This window comes from Caretta caretta, chromosome 5 (assembly GCF_965140235.1).
Source record: "Caretta caretta isolate rCarCar2 chromosome 5, rCarCar1.hap1, whole genome shotgun sequence".
Taxonomy (NCBI): Eukaryota; Metazoa; Chordata; order Testudines; family Cheloniidae; genus Caretta; species Caretta caretta.
Genome location: NC_134210.1, coordinates 83,270,165 through 83,285,332, shown reverse-complemented (window position 1 = coordinate 83,285,332; position 15,168 = coordinate 83,270,165). Strand labels below are relative to the sequence as shown.

Here is a 15,168-nt window from a genome sequence, read left to right as displayed (position 1 = left end):
AGAGTGGGAGGGATGTGAGGAAGCGGTGAGATGGTAAATTGAGGCCCTGTCTCTGGTAACTCTTAACATGGAAGGTCGAGATCCTGTGGGTTTTGTTTGTTTGTTTGTTTTTAAGTGTTGTGAATAACCCAAGCATCTAGGCTAACTCTGTGAGAACTTGAATGCTCTGTGGTTGCAGCAATTTACTCCCTAGTCCAAGCCCTGACTAGTATCTAATTTATTGCTTTGTAAAACACTTTGAAATACCTTGAATGCTACATTGTCACACTCTTATGATATAACAACTGGGGTAGATCTGGAAGGTGTGATATGGGATTTTGCATAGTATGTGGACAAGTACAGTAACAAAAATTTCTATGTCCTGGCCACATGCACCATGTATCTGAGATTAGAATCTGGCCCAGATCACTGTTCAGAAGAAGAAGCCGCTAAATGAACATCTTATTAATAGTGCTGTGAATTATACAGATAACATAAAGCATGTACTGTAGTGCTCAGTGTATTTCTCTCTTCCAAAGACTGATTCCTTATGCTGAATAGGGATTTCATAAAACTTAAATGTCAAATAAATTACATTCATGACAACAACTTTGAAATTCAGATAAAACCAGGGGAGGAAAGTATTTTCATAAAAACATTTATTGGAAAACCTCTGTGACTGGATTTGGCTGTATCAAGTAAATAATATGCTAACAGTGACGATTGCAATCAAGATGCAGATAGCAAATACCACAAGCAGGACAATTAGGCAACATTTGGAATATTTCTTTTCTCTCTCTTTCTTTTTCAGCAAGGTGTCATATCCAGGGGTATAAATATCCCCCATCCAAAATTGTAGATCATTAGGATTTTCCTAAAAGAAAGATCAGAAAATGAACCCAGCTCCTCTGTATTGTATGTAAAGTCACCAGAACATAGTTGGTCAGGAGTATTTTGGTTATCACTCAGTAATTAATTAATTTAAAACATCACAATTCAAATCAGACAAATTTACACTTGAACTCTAGGCTGCATAGATGCTGAATGCTGTCCCACAGAAGACTATTAAAACCATAGCTTTCAGCCAGGAACCTAATGTAGGACACCAGCCATTGAAATGTGATAGAGACCCAGAAGGAACCTCCTGACATTCTCATGCTGATGCAGAGGTGCTAATTTACAAATGCAGATCGGACTCACTTTTCAGCAAGGAGAACGGTAAAAAAAACCCCACAAAACCCTAAAAGTAATACACACTAACCCACAAGCAGAAAGGAGTAGGGGTGGTGGGGATGTGGTTATGAGAAGTTAAATTATTTGAAAAAGTACATTTTAGACATAATTTATTTGTCCTGGTCCTTATATGGCCACCATCAACATGGTTAGGGCTAGATCCACAAAGGGACTACTTTTAGGTACCGTGCCACCTAATGGAATCCACATCCCTGAATGAGTCACATGAGGAGAGAAGCACCTCCGAATGGAATCCTCAGAAGCCAGCAAGCTGAGCAAGGAACCACCTAAGCTAGTCACTAGGAACTGCTGAGGAGAGAGGCAGGATTTAGGCCAGTGAGAGAGAATGGATGAGTCTCTAGCCCAGTGATTAGGGCACTTAGGTAGAAAACCTGGGTTCCAGGCCCTGCTCCAATGAATGTTTAAGTATTTTATAAAAAGTAGATCAGCTTCAGCAGACGAGATGGAAACATCCACCCCCCCCACTCCAAATCAGGCAGAGCGGGGCTTCAAAACTAGGACTCCCAGGTGAGTATCCTAACTACTGGGCTTTTGGGGACCACCTCCCCTCAGCTGTCTTTTGTGTGGGCGAGGCATGCCCTAAGAATGCCTACCAGATCACACCCTGCAGTCAAGATAAGCAGGGGAATGCCTAATGTGAGACCCTGCTGGTGGTTAGATGGGGGCTTTGTGTCAAGCAGATCAGCCACGGCAGGACTTAGGCGGCTGTGTGCATGCGCACTGGCAAACATTTGGGCACCTATGGGGATTTTACCAGTGGAAACTCAAGTGCCTAGTGACTTGATACCTATGGAATTAGGCAGCAGCTGAGCAGGGCTTTTCAGGATCTCACTAGTGGCTAAATATTGGACTTAGGTCCCCTAAAGTGGGAATTAGATCTAAGTACCAATCATGAGAGGTAGGATAGTAGTATGGTTAAGATACTGAAGACTGCAGTTCAATCCTGGCTCTAGGCTAGATCTAGCCCTTAGTACCTTACAAACAAATGTGAATTTTCCCCCACATCCCCTGTGTGAGAGAGGAAAATATTATTATACACCTTTTAAAGATGGGGAAAAGTGACATTAAGTGACTTGCTATAGGTGACAGAGGACGGCTGTGGCAGAGCCAGGACTGAACTGCAGTCTTCAGTATCTTAACCATACTACTATCCTACCTCTCATGATTGGATCCATATTGCTATGGAATCCTTACAAAAACATGTTCAGATTTACTTCTGAAACCAGAATCACCAGCAAATGAGCACCTCATTTTATTCAGTGGTTCAAGTGAAAATACAATACATAGCATCTGGGTTTCTTCATGTATGAGTCTACAGCACAATACCTTTAAGTAGTTAGCTAGGTTAGAATGCAGTGAATGCTTGTCATAGTCTTGAACAGTCCAGGAAGGTTTTTTTTTCCTCTCTGCCCAGTCATCATCAGTTCGGATGTCAGTGCACAAGGGATTGCGCTTGATGGTGGATTTCAAGGTGACCGTGGTTATATGTTGACCAAGAGCTTTGTCAATCATTGTTGGACTGACCCCACTCAATTCTAAGCCAGGCTGCTCAAAGACATTTCTTTTTTCTCTCTGCAGGACAGTCAGGACAAAAATATGGTTATCATCCTCATTCTTCTCATGACACAGATGCCCTTACACATTCACAGTCTATTGTGCAGTAGAACTAACTGTAAAATAATAACTGCCTACTCTTTTTGTTATGGTCCAGAAAGAGAAAGAGGGCTGGTTCTCCACTTCGTGCAGCTTTTCTTCTTGTGTGGAATGAGGGCCTGTGCAAAATGAGTGCCAAATGCTGCTGTCGGTATGAATTGGCATGGTAATGGCTGTTGGAAGAGACGACTGTCATAGAAAACAAGTGCAACAAAATAACTGCCATAAGAATTGGGTTTAGAATTGCTGTTCTGATGAAGACAAAAGAAATATATGATGCTGAAGCAGAGTTGTGGGGACCAAAATGCATTAGAGATTGAGGGCCCAAAACACACATGGGTGTAACTTCACATAGCTTCTGTCCTGCTTTAGTCTCTGCAGAAACTGAACAGATTCCACTGATTGTACCTTCACTGAACCCTTTTATCTTAAGCTCCCTCCACTATTTCCACAACAGTCCCAGTGCAACAGTCCATTTACAGCACCACCATGATTTTTTTTGGCCCTCTCCTCAGGACCTGAGGAGCACAGAGGTCTCCCTCCCTGAGGTCTCCATGTAACTGGGCTCAACTACCCCTGGCTCCCTTTCTCTTCCCCAGGCCTTCCTTCCTGCCTCTTTATCAACCTTGAGCTGATGGAGTTTTTGGCAGCTTATCCCAGCCAAGCCAGCCAGCCTGATTGTTTAATTTTCTCCATCAACTTTCTTAAGAGGAACTAATTAACATCTGAGCAATCAGAGTGCAGACTCACCTGTTTGCTCCCTGTTCCCTCCCTCCCTCTGACACAGTGGTGTAAGTGGATATATCTTGATTGATTTAGTGGAGTTTCACCATGGGACAACGGGGGTAAGATTCTTACCCCAGTTCTGGATTCTTTGTCTACAGTCTTTGTTTACACTACTGAGCAGGGTCAATCTAAGATACGCAACTTCAGCTACGTGAATAGCACAGCTGAAGTCGACGTACTTAGATCTACTTACTGCGGTGTCTTCACCGCAGTAAGTCAACAGCCGATGCTCTCCCATCGACTCCGCTTGTGCTCCTCATTCTGGTGGAGTACCGGAGACGACGGGAGAGCGCTCAGCAGTCGATTTATCGCGTCTATACGAGATGCCATAAATAGAACCCTGCTGGATCAATTGCTGCCCGCCAATCCGGTGGGTAGTGTAGACAAGCCCTTTGTGTCAAGTAAAAGTGCTAGAGCAATGTAAAGGGGCCCTCAAAGCCCAATATTGGGCTGGGGTAGAATTCTGCTGGTGAAGGCACTGTAGAAGCCCCAAACCCTTCAAGAGCTGGCAAATATTGTGCAGGCCAGTGCTGTTACCAGAAACCTGAACAGCACAATTTCAGCTCACCACAATTCCCTTTTCACTGCTACTTTGAATTAAATGAATTCTAGCAGCCCTGGAAGACACATTTTTGATACATTCATCACATCCCTTAAATAAATTCATAGCTGTCCAAAGGCAGTCCCAGAATTACTCTTACAGCATATGTGCAGTACAAATGAAACTCTCCTGGTTAGAAAATAACATTTCTCTCCTAGTTCCTTAACAGTTCTTTGGACTGGAAACTTTGATTTGAGACAGCTGAAGTCTGAGCCTGGACTGGTGACTGCATCATAGGGAGCACTGGAGAGGAGTTAGAATCACATACTAAAGCAGCCTTATTAAAAAAAAAATATCTCAGAGAAGCGCTCAAAACAGATTTCCAAATACTCCTTCTCACACCTCCATAAAAGGTCTAAGCAGCTTCAAAATTCATTTACCCAAAAAAGGTTTCAAAGGCAAGCAAAACAAGATCTTTTTTTCAGCCTTCCAAGGGATAAATGAAGAGATTTAATATATACTAATTCCCCAATCATCGTGTGTGTGTGCGCGGGGCGGGGGGGTGGGGCGGTTGGTTTCTTTTAAAATAATGTGAGGGGGGAGAGAAAACAGCAGATTCTATATACATAATCCAGTGAGGAAATATCATTCAGGCATTCTTATTTCTCTCCCATGCACAAGGAACTAAGTGTTTCCCATCCATAATCATCATGATCTGGTACTAGAGGGCAGATGGATCCCCATTACCCACAGCCCATGTGTTAGCTCACTGCCGTTGCCGTATGTCAGTATTTAACTTTGACAGAGGTTTCACATCACAGTTATAGCTGGCACTAGAGCCATCTGGCTTCTGCTGGCCTGTTTTCAGTTAAGTTGGCATTTTAAACTGTCTACTCTTGCTGCCTGTATTTTACTGTGTTTCTTTAATTACTTTAATGATGCTTCCTGCAGGCTTGCAAAATGGATGTACTTGGAGAACATAGCATAAGAACTTAAGAATGGCCATACTGGGTCAGATCAATGGTCCATCTAACCCAGGACCCTGGCTTCTGACAGCAGCTGGTGCCAGATGCTTTAGAGGGAATGAACAGAACAGGCCAATTGTCGAGTGATCCATCCCTTGTTGTCCAGTCCCATCTTCTGACAGTCAGAATCTTAGGGACACCTTAGGGTTGTGTCCCTGACCATCTTGGCTAAGAGCCACTGATAGATAAGTTCCAGTTATAATTTTGGTCTTCACAACATCCCATGGCTACAGCTTGACTATGCATTATGTAAAGAAGTACTTCCTTATGTTTGAATCATAGAATATCAGGGTTGGAAGGGACCTCTGGAGGTCATCTAGTCCAACCCCCTGCTCAAAGCAAGTTTTAAACTTGCTGCCTATTAATTTCATCAGGGGGCACCTGGTTCTTGTGTTATGTGAAGGGGTAAATAACACTTGCTTATTCACTTTCTCCACACTATTCATGATTTTATAGATTTCTATCATATCCCTCGTTAGTTACTCTTTTCTAAGCTAAACAGTTCCAGTCTTTTTAATCTCTCCCCATATGGAAGCTGTTCCATACCCCTAATAATTTTTGTTGCCCTTCTCCATATTTTTCCTATTCTAGTATAGCTTTTTTGAGATGGGGCAACCAAAACTGCACACAGTATTCAAGGTGTGGGCGTACTATGGATTTTAGTGGCATTATGATATCTATCGCTTTCCTAATGATTCCTAACATTCTGTTAGCTTTTTAAATTGCTGCTAGGTATTGAGCAGATGTTTTCAGTGAACTATCTACGACTCCAAGATCCCTTTCTTGTTTGATAACATGTATTATGTATGTATAGTTGGGATTATGTTTTCCAGTGTGCATTACTTTGCATTTATCAACATCGAATTTAATCTGCCATTTTGTTGCCACCTCACTGTTTACCTTTTTTTCACAGATCATTTATGAATATGTTGAACAACACTGGTCCTGTATAGATCCTTGGGAGATCCCGCTATTTACCTCTTTCCACTGTGAATACTGACCATTTATTCCTACCCTTTGTTTCCTGTCTTTTACTCAATTACTGATCAATGGGAGGACCTTCCCTTTTATCTCATGACTGTTTACTCTGCTTATGAGCGTTTGGTAAGGGACCTTGTTAAAAGCTTTCTGGAAGTCTAAGAACACTATATCCACTGGATCACCCTTGTCCACGTGCTTGTTGACCCCCTCAAAGAATTCTAATAGATTGATGAAGCAAAATTTCCTTTTACAAACGCCATGTTAACTCTTCCCCCATTGTGTTCATCTATGCATCTGATAGTTTCCACCAATTTGCCTGTAATGAAATTGGCATACTGCCCTCTAATTGCCAGGATCACCTCTGGAGCCTTTTTTAAAAGTAGGAGAAGATTACATTGAAAAAAGTGGGCACTCTCACCAGGGGAATGTTCATCCTGCCTAGGCTAAAATATTGTGAAGAGAATGTGCCTTGACAGTGTTGAATTTTAAAGCAGTTGTTTTAAATAAAAATCTTTCAAAATAAAGACAGGCGAATTGGTTCAAATTTTTCTCAGTGCAATGGTGATTTGACCACATGTTATTGGTGTTGCATCAAATAATCTAATTAACACTGCATCCCAGCAGTTAATCTAATTAACCCTTCTTCCCCATGGGGAATAGTGATGTAGGAATGTGGGTATACACTACCCATGAGCATGATCAAGGGGAAGAGATAATGGCAGCGGCAGCTAGAATTTTTATGAGAGTAGGTCTGGTAAATGTGGTGGGAGATTTGCAGGGAAGACATAGCGGTGTGGAGATGATGATGTAATTAACATGAATGTATCAGAGCATGCTATCTTGGAGATTTGGAAGTAGATGTAGCCCTGAAAATAGAGAATGAGAAGGAAAGATGCTGCCTTAGAGAAGTAGAGGTTTAGGTTTAAGGGATAAGAAGACAGAGAGATAGCAGGCATCCCGCAAGAAAAGAGTAGCACACAAGAAGCAGAGAAATAGAAGAGGGGTAATATGCAGAAAAATATTATAAATATTCATTCACAACCCCTTTGCATAGACTTTCATTCTAAACAGATTGTGTTGATAAGAATGTTCAACGAAAGGGAAAGCGTTGTGAATCCTGGTACAAATGTGCAAGTACACAAGTATTGATGATATATATAACATAAGTTTGAGAAGCCAGCTTGACAGGTCTTTGTGGATTTGGAATTGATGGGATCTAAACAGAAATAATAGCATGTGACTTAAGTGACTATTCATACAACACACATAGTGAATTGGGAGCAGTGAACAGTCAGAGCAACCATTATACTGAAGAACTGATAAGGAAGCCACAGTCAGAAATGTATACACCAAGTATTCATTGAGTAAATCTGCAAACCCTGAAGAGTTTGCTTTACAAGTAACTTGCCAGCAGAAAAAGGGCAACATGCTTTGACTAATTTTTCATTGTGAATTCTTTTCCTACCTCTAAGTAGGACAGAAATCTAGTGTAGAGAATGCGGCCGTACAATGAACCTGAAGACTTACAGAGAATTAAAGATGGCTCCATTCCTGGAAGACCTAGTTTCTTGGTGGGGTTTCTAATTCAACCTAGTAATTTTATTATTTCATGGCATAAACTACAACATGATCTATTTATTTACAAAACATTTTAAATCACATCACATGATACCTAATTTTTGGCTTTTTTTCTTTAATCATTAGAACTTTTTGAAGTTTCAGCGTACTTCTGTCTATTCCTATGATGAAAAAAAAATGTGTTAAAGTAAAGAACATGATCCATCAAAACCAGGAAATCAAGAATTAAGGCAGAAACTTGGTCTCAAGCCCAGTTTACTGTAAGTAGGGATCAAAGGGATTTCTACACAATAGGTGATTTTACATATTGTAGGTCAAATTCTGTTTGCTATATATATTATATAACACCTTGTAACAGATGTTCTTACATCAAGCTCTCACATAGTCGGTCACTTCACTGAGTCACTTGACTAAACTAGAATAATATTTGGTTAGCAGTCCTTTGCTCCCACAGTGCCTCCTTCCCCTGAGCTTGCTGAGGCCATATGACTTTCATGGCATGGCTGACCTTGACCTTTAGCTCCTAGACATGTCGAAGGTGGGATTCCAACTCTGCCATTGAAGAAAATCTTGTTTGTTGATTGGTCCATGTAGACAGCATTATAGAAATGTAGTCCAGAGGTGACAAAGGCAATAATAACTCTGACAAGTTTCCTACTTTGCAGGAAATTTGCAATCTTTGTGCCAGTCTTTGTGCTAGATGACTACAAAGTGCTCTTGGCTACAGCTGCATCATGACCATCTGGGTATTCAAGAGGCGAATAGATTGCAACCAATGCTAAGAAAATGTGAAGAAACTGCACCTAATGAGGGGCAAGATATCAGTTTCACCATCTCTGCTAGCTGTTATACACAGCCTACTAGCATCACCCTCATCTTGTCTGAACGGAACTTCAGCCAGCTAGTCCTAATCCAGGCCCCAATCTTGGCTAAATATTGGAGTGCTGAGCGACTGCCTTGGCTGAGTCCAATGAAAAACAGATGTAGAGCTGAGTGTCATCAACATACCAATGACAATGAAGCCCAGATCAGCTCCGTATCTCCTGTAGTGGCCTCAAATACAAACCAAAAAGGTAGGGTGACAGAATGGAATATTGGCAGCACCTCACATGAGAGAACTCTTGGGGCAGAAGAGCAATCACTCAGCACTAGACCATGTGGGTCCTCTCAAGAGGAAGGAATGGAGCAATTAAAGCACCACTTCATCTATCTTTGTCAGTGTCCACAACTGTGCCAACAAAACCTCATGGTCAATGGACAGAAAAGCAGGTGGTAAATGTGAAAGTGTCAGGGTGTGCACTTGGTTTTTCTCAATTGCCAGGAAGAGATAATTAATGAACGAGGCAAGGGCTGTCTGTACCAAGCTAGGCCTAAAATCAAACTGATAGTGGTCCAGGGAATTTAAGTAGTACACAGATTGCCAAGAGTTGCTTCAGCACAAACTCCTCAATAACAATGAAAGTGGGCGGCAGGGCAACAATTACATTAGCAAATAATTAGCCTGAGTTAATTCTGTGGAAAGTGATAAATTCATTATACACCTCAGAGCATTATGTCACACCCCTGAGAAATGCACTCGCACAGATCCTTGTCTTTCTTGAAAGGCATGCATCTGGGAAACTAGCTGTGACAGAAAAGGAGCTGCTATGTACGATCTAAGAATCTGGACATGCAATAATGATCTGAATATTATATGCAGTGTTGATGTAGCTGTGTCAGCCCTAGGCTCTTAGAGACAAGGTGGATGAGGTAATATCTTTTATTGGATAAACTTCTCTCTCAGCTTGTGTCTCTCAGCAATAGAAGTTTGTCCAATAAAATATATTACCTCATCTACCTTGTCTGTGTGAATATTATAAGTGACCTGGTCATTGGGGTAAAGTTACTGTATAGCTATTGTGGTTTATTAGCATTTCCCATATGAATGTATCTAACTTAATGGAGGGTGGGGCTGTGGGAAGAACCAACAGAAAAGGAACACCATGGTTCTTTAAGTAAGCAATCTCAAACAAATGCTTGGAAGACAACGGGTCCAGCTGTTAGCTTTAAGGTTCCTGTAGCCAACACATTGCAAGTGTTGTTTTGCCAGAGCTGGGAGGCTGGAGATCAAAAGAAAACTAACGAGTTAAAAAAACGTTCTCAAGGGAAGAAGGGAGTGGGTCACTTGCCAGAAGCTGTCCAGGGAGACAGGTTGACATAGGGAAAGGCTCTGCTGAGTGAGTTGCCTTAGGGAAAAACAAGCATTAGTATGGGCTGGTTTATTGTCTTAAATCTGTTATCTCTGAAATGCTTTTAATCTGACATATAATACTCTGCTTGAAGGAGAGTGTCTGATCACAGGTTGCTGCTGTCATTGCGCCGAGAGAAGGGAACCAAACTGCAGGGGCTGAGCCTAAGCCAGACTTGCTGAGGTAAATCACAGTTAGTACACAGGGCACTGAAAGCACCAAGATTATTTTACTTAATAGTTACATGACAAAAATATACAATAAGAGGGAACGAATATTCACTCTGCCTGACATCAAAATAGAAAGTGAAAAAAAGCTTTTGCTCTGAAATGAAGATTACTTTTATCAGCCTACCTTATATAATGGAATAAATTAAGACACTTATCGGTGAAGGAAACACATAAGCACTTAAGTGCACTTCAGTTGAATGAGCTCATGACAAATGTCCCAAGAAGCACACAAATACATGGCTGAGCAGTCACTTTACACAGGGAGGCCTGAGTAGCAATGTTTCTTAAAAGCAAATGAATTTCTGGACAGAGAGTTTCAGCTATGCTCAAGGTTTAATAACTTTAGGAGGGCTGTAGATCACAGCCACCTGTTCAAAACTGAAACACACCCCTCCTGTTTCTGAATTAACTACCTCTTACACCCCCATTAGTCTGTTCATCATGTTATTCCTAAACCATTAGCTCTGCACTGTGCTATCGTGTTTATTCTGAAGTCTGGAACACATCAGGTGTTTAGTTTCTCCTTATTTGCTCATCAGCAGAAAAGAGAAATAAAAATGCACATTGTGTTTAAGTGCTTTAGCTGAACTACTTGGATCTACAAATGAACATGATTGAAAGGAGAGTTTGTGCCTTAGATTTAACATTTTAAAAAATAACACTCTGATTTCCATGGGAGATGGTGATTTGAGTAATTTCCCTTTGAGAATGGTGCTGGTGCTGGAATGAATTTCAGGAGAATTCTCTCCAGGGGGATTATGAGGAAGATGCCATTTTAAGGGAGAACATTCTCTACAGTTTTAATCCTATTGGAAGTTTTCAGTGATGGCTCAATGACAGCTGGTCTTACTTAATTAAAATAGGCTGGGACATTCCCTCCTGAGGACTGGGCTCTGTGTTTGGCTCTCCTCATACCTGCACAAAGTGATGGGATGGGAAATAAGCCACCATCACTCCCAGTCTCTTGGATCTTGTGGGCATCTCTTCTTGAGGTTAGTGCACTGTGCTGGGGCAGGGAGAAGGTGTGTTAATGTGTTACAATCCTATGTGAGGGCAAGAAAAACAGTCCTTTATTGTTACGATGACCTTTATTTTAATAAAAGAATTGGCTGTCCCATACTAAATCATTCTATCAATCATGTAGGGGGGTCACCCCTTGCAACCCCATTATTGGAAACTCACCACCCCTCAGTTTGGCCTGGCTGACCATCTGCAGGTGGCCAGGCCTCTGGAGGGGTGGCCAGGCCAAATCTGAATGGCACCAGTAGTTCTTCAGGTGTGCTGATAAATGGCCAGAGCTTGGAGGGCCATGCAGGGAAACTGGGGGTCTCTGGCTGGGTGATTTGCAGGGGCAAAGATGGGGAGTCCAGTTCTTGCTCCCCTCAGCACTGCAGCTGTGCTGCACACTGGACTGGGCCCCTTGTGATGCCTCAGTAATTGCCAGGCTGTGGCTGTGGTCCAGTGCTGGGCACAGGACGCAGAGCAGGAGTCTCAGAGCAGAAAGTGAAGCTTTTACAGACGGTCAGGAGCAGAACCAGGTGGAGAGCATCCACTGGGGGACAGGCAGCAGGAAAGGGGAGAGGAGGGTCCCTGGGGAAGCAGGATTCCCCAAGCACTGTAAATGGGAGAAGTACATAAGGGCTTGACCTTATTTACCCTCCTCAGAAAGTAGCCAGGCTCCCCCAAGGGGTGACCAGAGGGAGAGGAGTGCACAGGCTACTTGCTTTCAGGACCAGTGGCCTTCTCCTTAGACTCGAGCAGCATCTGACATCACAGAGGATGGAGGGTGACAAGAAGTTAATTGTGGGGAGCAGGTTTCCTCCCCTGTTTTAAAGTGATTCTTTCATTTTACTCTTTCCCTCATTTTCTGTCCTCCAAGGCTGTGATAGTAAACAGGAAGCAAAGGTATGGGGCGGAGGCAGCACCTTACAACAAGAGGAACTGTTTCCCTCTCACACATACCAGAGTTTTCTCTGAATCCAACCCCTGATGACTACAGCAATGTCTTGCATTATAGTTACTCTCACTACACCCATTCCCCCACAGGCTGAACTTTTCTGTTTCCTACTTTGGAAGAAGGAAGTTGTTTGGCCAGAGCAATAATGTACATTAAGATGTTTCATGTTGAAGAAGCTGCTGTCGATGTTGTGTATCACTGCACCAAAGGTGTCTGATCTCACCCAGCCAGGGACGGAGACTAACTTGACCGGTGTCGTAGTGAGTCAATGGCAGAGTTGAGGAAAATCTAACTGCCCTCATGCTTGATGTGGCAGGTTCTCAATGCACAGGGTGGGGATTGTCCTTTCCTGTTCATTTAATCTCTCAGGTAGATGAGGACTGAGTAACATGTGTGGCTGTTATGGGATCTCCAGAGCACAGCACTTGCCCTGAGGAGTTCAGTGTGGCCTGTAGCCTCTGTCATCACCTAGAGGCCTACTGACGTCTCAAGTTTCACAAGTCACCATCCCTGAAGAAAAATCAGTAACTTTCCGCACTCTCAGCCATGCATGTGTCTATGTGTGTGTGTTAGGAAAACTGTCCCTTATTTTTGCAATAAAATGTTGGCAACCCTCCTCCCTTCTGAGGGCAACTTCTGGGGCAGCTGCAGTTGGAGTCATCCCTAACAACTTGGCTCCAGTAGAGTCACATAGCTAGAGAGCCAAAGAGGGGAGCAATTGTTTCCCCCACCCCCCACCGGTGAAGTGGTTCTGTCTTCCAGAACATCCACTGAGATCTGAACACTTTCTGGAGGTCAAAACCCATGCTGATTCCAAGAGGACACAGGGCTAGGTTTTTATATTTTGCAATCTGGGGAAAACTCTATGAGGGGAACCTCTACTTAAAGGGTTTCTTCTTTTCTTCCCTGTCTCTGTGTCCTCTGTCTTTCACCCTAACTACTACCCAGGAATAACCCTCTGGTGTCTGCTTAAGTAACTCACCCAACAGCAGTCATGAAAGCCAAGTTAATTGTATGGTACACAGTCAGTGACTTTTAATGTCAGTTATTATGGGGAGACAGTAGCTGCTTCTTATCTTTAAGGATGTAACTGAGTTTCCATTTTAAGCCTGAATTTTTTCTCTTCCAGAATTTTCCTCCCCTCTAGCTCCTACCAGCATGTTGTTCCTGGGAAGTTTCCATATGACCCCATATAATAATAAATACAATTAATGTTACACAATATCATTCACACACATACTGGGAAATGCTAAAAAATACCACAACCAGGAGTCAGCAGGTCAGTGCCAGTACTAACAAGTGTGGACCTATATGAGAGTGATAAGGTCTGAGCTCATTATATCAGGAAGATTGTTCTCACACAGCTTGCTCCTGCTCCCACTGAAATCAATGGCAAAACTTTCATTGACATCAGTGGTGCAGGGTCAGGGACATGTAGTGGCTGCAACCACAGCAAAAGGTTCAAACCCAAATTTCATTTGTTTCTGAACCACAACATTTATAGGGAATAATAAGGAAAGAAGTCAAACATTCAGGTCTTTCCTTTAGACCTTACCTGTAAATAGACTTTGTTGTGCCATTGCTGTGCGCCTGGAAAAGCTGCTTCTGGAAATTTTACTAGGCTGGCTTGTAGAAAGGCAGAGTTTTTCATTAAAGACTTCACATCTAGTTGTAGGAATTTATCAGGATGGTTGTTGTTTGGCAAAACAGAGAAGTCCATTTTCCCCTCCTGTTGAGTAATAATGAAAACAGCCCAGTCTTCTGCTTCCTGGCTGCTGCGTGCTCCTTCTATTATTAATGAAGTGAAAAAGGACCCTACAGTTGCCTGAAACTGTAACTGACCCCTGCTTGGTGTCACACTCACTTATATCATCTACCAGTGATAAAAGATCATTTAGAAGCAGCATAGCAGGCAAGACATGCTTCCCCAAGTGTCGAGCTCAAGTTTTCAAGTTTAAGGTCTATTTTGATAGATGTATACGTGTTCATTAAAACTAACAGAGTATCAGTGACTAGATGCGTGAGACACTTAAATGCACACCCGCACTTCCTTAAGTGACTTGCCAAAGATCTCAGGCTTATAGTATTCCTTTCTCAGCTAATTAGAAGCAGTTCATACCACAACAGGAACGGTGCAAGTCCTTCAGCAATTATTCTTTGGGGATATAACTCATTTGATTTTGTCACACACTTCAGCACAGTAGTTTGATGTTGTAACAGTAACATACACATTCTCAGATTAAAGGGATATTTCGTCAGAAAGTTTTTCCTCAATATGGGGAATATTAGTTTATTTCATCTATTGATACCGCATGTGTTCCTTAGGAGCTTGATCTTTCTTCATGTCAATGGTAAACTCTAATTGTCTTGAATAGTATAAGATCAAGCCCTTAATTTTCATTATTGTATCTGTGGTGCTTATATTTTATTTCAGAGTTTGATATTTTATTTCAGTACTTCATATTTATAAAGCCACTTTGATTTTGACTGATGAAATTTCCTTCCCTCAGCCTCGCCACCAACTAGAACCAGTACAGGTAATAAAAAACACCAAGCTTTTACTCTTTGTTTCGATTCACAAGTCAGATGACATCAGTTTTTTTTGACTGGATGAGTAAACTCTTGTAGGTCCTGCTTTAGCAAAATATGCAACTATGGATAACTTTAAGCATGTGACTAGTCCTATTGACTTAAATTTAACTCAAGTTAGTGCCTAATTTTAAGCATATGAGGATCTTCAGCTCCCATTTAACTAAGCACTAGCAAGGCAGTCACTTTGCAGGACTGGGACCTATATAAATGGATAAACAAAGCCCCAGACAATTTATTTGTTATAAAGGTACAGTTTGAAATTATCTGACTTGTAGAGCAGCTCAACAAAATGGCACTGAAATTTGGCTTGACTAAATAATTTTTCATCTAACTCTGCGAAATTGCATAGTTAGGCAAGAGGAGT

At 42.0% G+C, this 15,168-nt stretch overlaps 1 protein-coding gene across 1 annotated transcript; it reads right to left on the bottom strand.

Annotated features, from left to right (window-relative positions):
* Nucleotides 1-673: 673 nt before the first annotated feature.
* MINAR2 (membrane integral NOTCH2 associated receptor 2) lies at nt 674-13,932 on the bottom strand. Its single transcript, XM_048850368.1, has 3 exons — nt 13,768-13,932; nt 2,560-2,805; nt 674-853 (listed from the first exon to the last, which is right to left on the bottom strand). The coding sequence occupies exons 1-3, from the start codon at nt 13,930-13,932 to the stop codon at nt 674-676; spliced, it is 591 nt and encodes a 196-aa protein (XP_048706325.1).
* Between the last annotated feature and the right edge of the window lie 1,236 nt (nt 13,933-15,168).